Genomic DNA, 2,500 nt, shown 5'->3' with positions numbered 1-2,500 from the left:
TCCACAAGAAAATGAAATTTCATTAACATATATACAAGAAACTTGAACTAAACTGAGTATCACTCTTAGTTTAAACCACAGCTATTAAAGAATAATCTTATTCGTTAACCATCGCTTTTTTTTTCGCGATAGGCTGAGGATGATATATTTCCATATGAGCTTACTCGATTAACAACAAAGAACTTGTCTGATTGTGTCCTTCACTGCTTGCCTCACTTCTTCTATCTTCCAGCTGTAAATAATCGGGTTTAATGAGGAGTTTAAGCAAACTAAAGTAAATGTGTAACTCCAAGCGAGAGCAACAGATGAAGACGGCTCCGAATGAATGATCAAAGTTACTGGTATTACTTGTGGTAGATAACAAGCGACTAAGGTAAATTGCAACCACAGTGCAGTGAACACTGCCTTCCTGTATCGCGCTATGTTCAATTGATTGGTTTGGTTCAGTTGTTGAACTTGGTTTTGTACTTGATGGTGATGATGACGAAGGGTGACGAAAATCTTCGTGTAACAGAAGATCGAGGTTAGTAAACATAGTGGAACAACTATATTGGTGTACCGTGAGGTTATTGTGGGATCAGAATAAATCCTCATTGATGAAGAGACAATGGACACTACCCAACACGTAGTTACGACAAGGTTGATTCGCTTCAAAGTTACAACTTCTCTGTATTTCAGACGCAACAACAGGGCGAGAAGTCTGTCCACACTTATCACAGTAACTGTCAACAGAGACACCCCACACAAAATGGTGCTTGTAACAAAAACTGGGTCCAATAAGTAGAGACAAATAGTCCAATGTTCCTGCAATATAGTCACCAATAAAGTAACATAGAGTGGCTCCGAAATAAGACCAACGCAAAGATCAGTTGTTGCAAGGTTTCTTAGCAACACTTTGGATGGTGTATGAAGTGACGACTCCTTGCGGAGAGCAATTAGAACCAAAGTGTTTCCAAGAAATGCAGTAATAGACAGAAAAGCGTTTAAAGCTGAGATAAATGTCAACTGGCCGTGTATTTCACCACTTAAATCTGACGAGCAAAAAAATTGTTCAAAAGTCGTAGAATCGTTCTGCTTTTCGTGTCGAGAAGCGTTTGCTGTAGCCATCACTCCGTGGCTACATGCATCTGTTCGTGTTGGCGTGATGTTACAAGCTCAAATGTCTTGATCATAATTTATGCTTTTTAATTTACTATACATGCCATCCACTAGGTACCAATAAACCATATTCATAATCTCAGTATTGGACCGGAACTAGCTTGCAATGGAGGCTAATGCGGGGGAACCTTTTCAAATGCAAATACTTTTTAATATATACCCCACATTAGCTTCCATTGCAAGCTAGTTCCAATCCAATACTGAGAATACGAATATGGTGTATTTGCATGGAAAATAAGCAATTTAACCAGCCGAGCAGATGGTTTTTTTTGCTAAAGACTGACTTCTTTCCACAATTTAGGAATATGAACGATTTTATGTCTTATGATAAATATCGAAAAAGGAACAAGATATAAATTTATAGTCAACTGTGCTATTGGGCTCTCAGCTTCGATTTTTCGTTAATACATGAAATTCTTTTCTTAATACGGGAAACGTTCTGTTATTCTTATAAGTAGTTTATTATTCAACCCAAAGCAGTCATGTTTTGAAAGACTCAATGAATTAGGACAAACGACTGATATCACGAACATTTCAAAACAGGACAGTTTGCTCAAAGATTTCCGATACAACTAAAAACATGTTCGATCTAAAAGGAGGAGTAATATGCCTATATCTACCGTTTAAATACTAAAATACGTTTAACAACTGTATTTTTAAGTGGTTTTGAACAATATTCTCGTTGGGTGCCCCTGAGAGTTTACAAACTTTTGCTGTAGTCATTACTCTGCAATAGCAACACGATACTGTGGAAGCGTGAGTTTAACAACAAGCTGAAAATATATGATCAAAATTCACGCTTTTTAATTTGTCAAACATCCCATCACTGAGCTATCGACTTCAGTGGAAGTACAATTTAAGTTGCTGAGCAGCTGTTTTTACCAGCAAAGAATGATTTTTTGCGTCACACACTTACATGTAGGAGTTTTTAAACACAACAATATTATCCAGCTATTGGGTTAGAAACTAGTATTTTTAATTTCAGAAAATATTTTTTAAATTCTGGAAACTTCTAGCTGCCGTTATAGGTGATGTATTTCTCCACACAAAGTAGACCTGTCATGTTTGGAATGACAAACCGTATGTGGATAAATGGAAATGGCGACTGATGCCATGAACATTTCAAAACAAAGCGGTTTGTATCGTACGATATGTTACCTTTCTGTATCCAAACACCAAAAAGATCTCTCGGATTTCTGCATGGGTACTGCTCATCCTAACTCCATCATGTTTAAATAATGCAGTCCACCCGAGGTAGAATTGGCATTTATTCAGTTTTTTCGTCTCGTCATTGAAGATTACAAAGAAATGTTAATAAAGTGTAACTTCAGTTTTGATTTAC

General features: G+C 36.8%; 3 protein-coding genes across 3 annotated transcripts in view; 1 reads left to right on the top strand and 2 right to left on the bottom strand.

The window, feature by feature from the left end:
* The window catches only part of LOC138056931 (melanocortin receptor 4-like), a 1,263-nt gene extending 83 nt beyond the window's left edge, over positions 1-1,180 (bottom strand). The window contains exon 1 of the mRNA XM_068902894.1: positions 1-1,180. This exon is cut by the window's left edge and continues 83 nt beyond it. Within this exon, the coding sequence (XP_068758995.1) occupies positions 169-1,107 (939 nt within the window). The 5' untranslated portion in view covers positions 1,108-1,180 and the 3' untranslated portion in view covers positions 1-168.
* The window catches only part of LOC138056926 (1,25-dihydroxyvitamin D(3) 24-hydroxylase, mitochondrial-like), a 32,350-nt gene that overhangs the window by 6,988 nt on the left and 22,862 nt on the right, over positions 1-2,500 (top strand). The window lies entirely within an intron of this gene.
* The window catches only part of LOC138056930 (melanocortin receptor 4-like), a 1,269-nt gene continuing 1,183 nt past the window's right edge, over positions 2,415-2,500 (bottom strand). Inside the window, exon 1 of the mRNA XM_068902893.1 lies at positions 2,415-2,500. This exon is cut by the window's right edge and continues 1,183 nt beyond it. The gene's annotated coding sequence lies outside the window, so the exon portion shown is untranslated.

Source organism: Montipora capricornis, chromosome 7 (assembly GCF_036669925.1).
Source record: "Montipora capricornis isolate CH-2021 chromosome 7, ASM3666992v2, whole genome shotgun sequence".
Classification (NCBI taxonomy): Eukaryota; Metazoa; Cnidaria; class Anthozoa; order Scleractinia; family Acroporidae; genus Montipora; species Montipora capricornis.
Note: the sequence above shows the minus strand (reverse complement) of the source record. Positions and strands in the feature narration are given on the sequence as shown.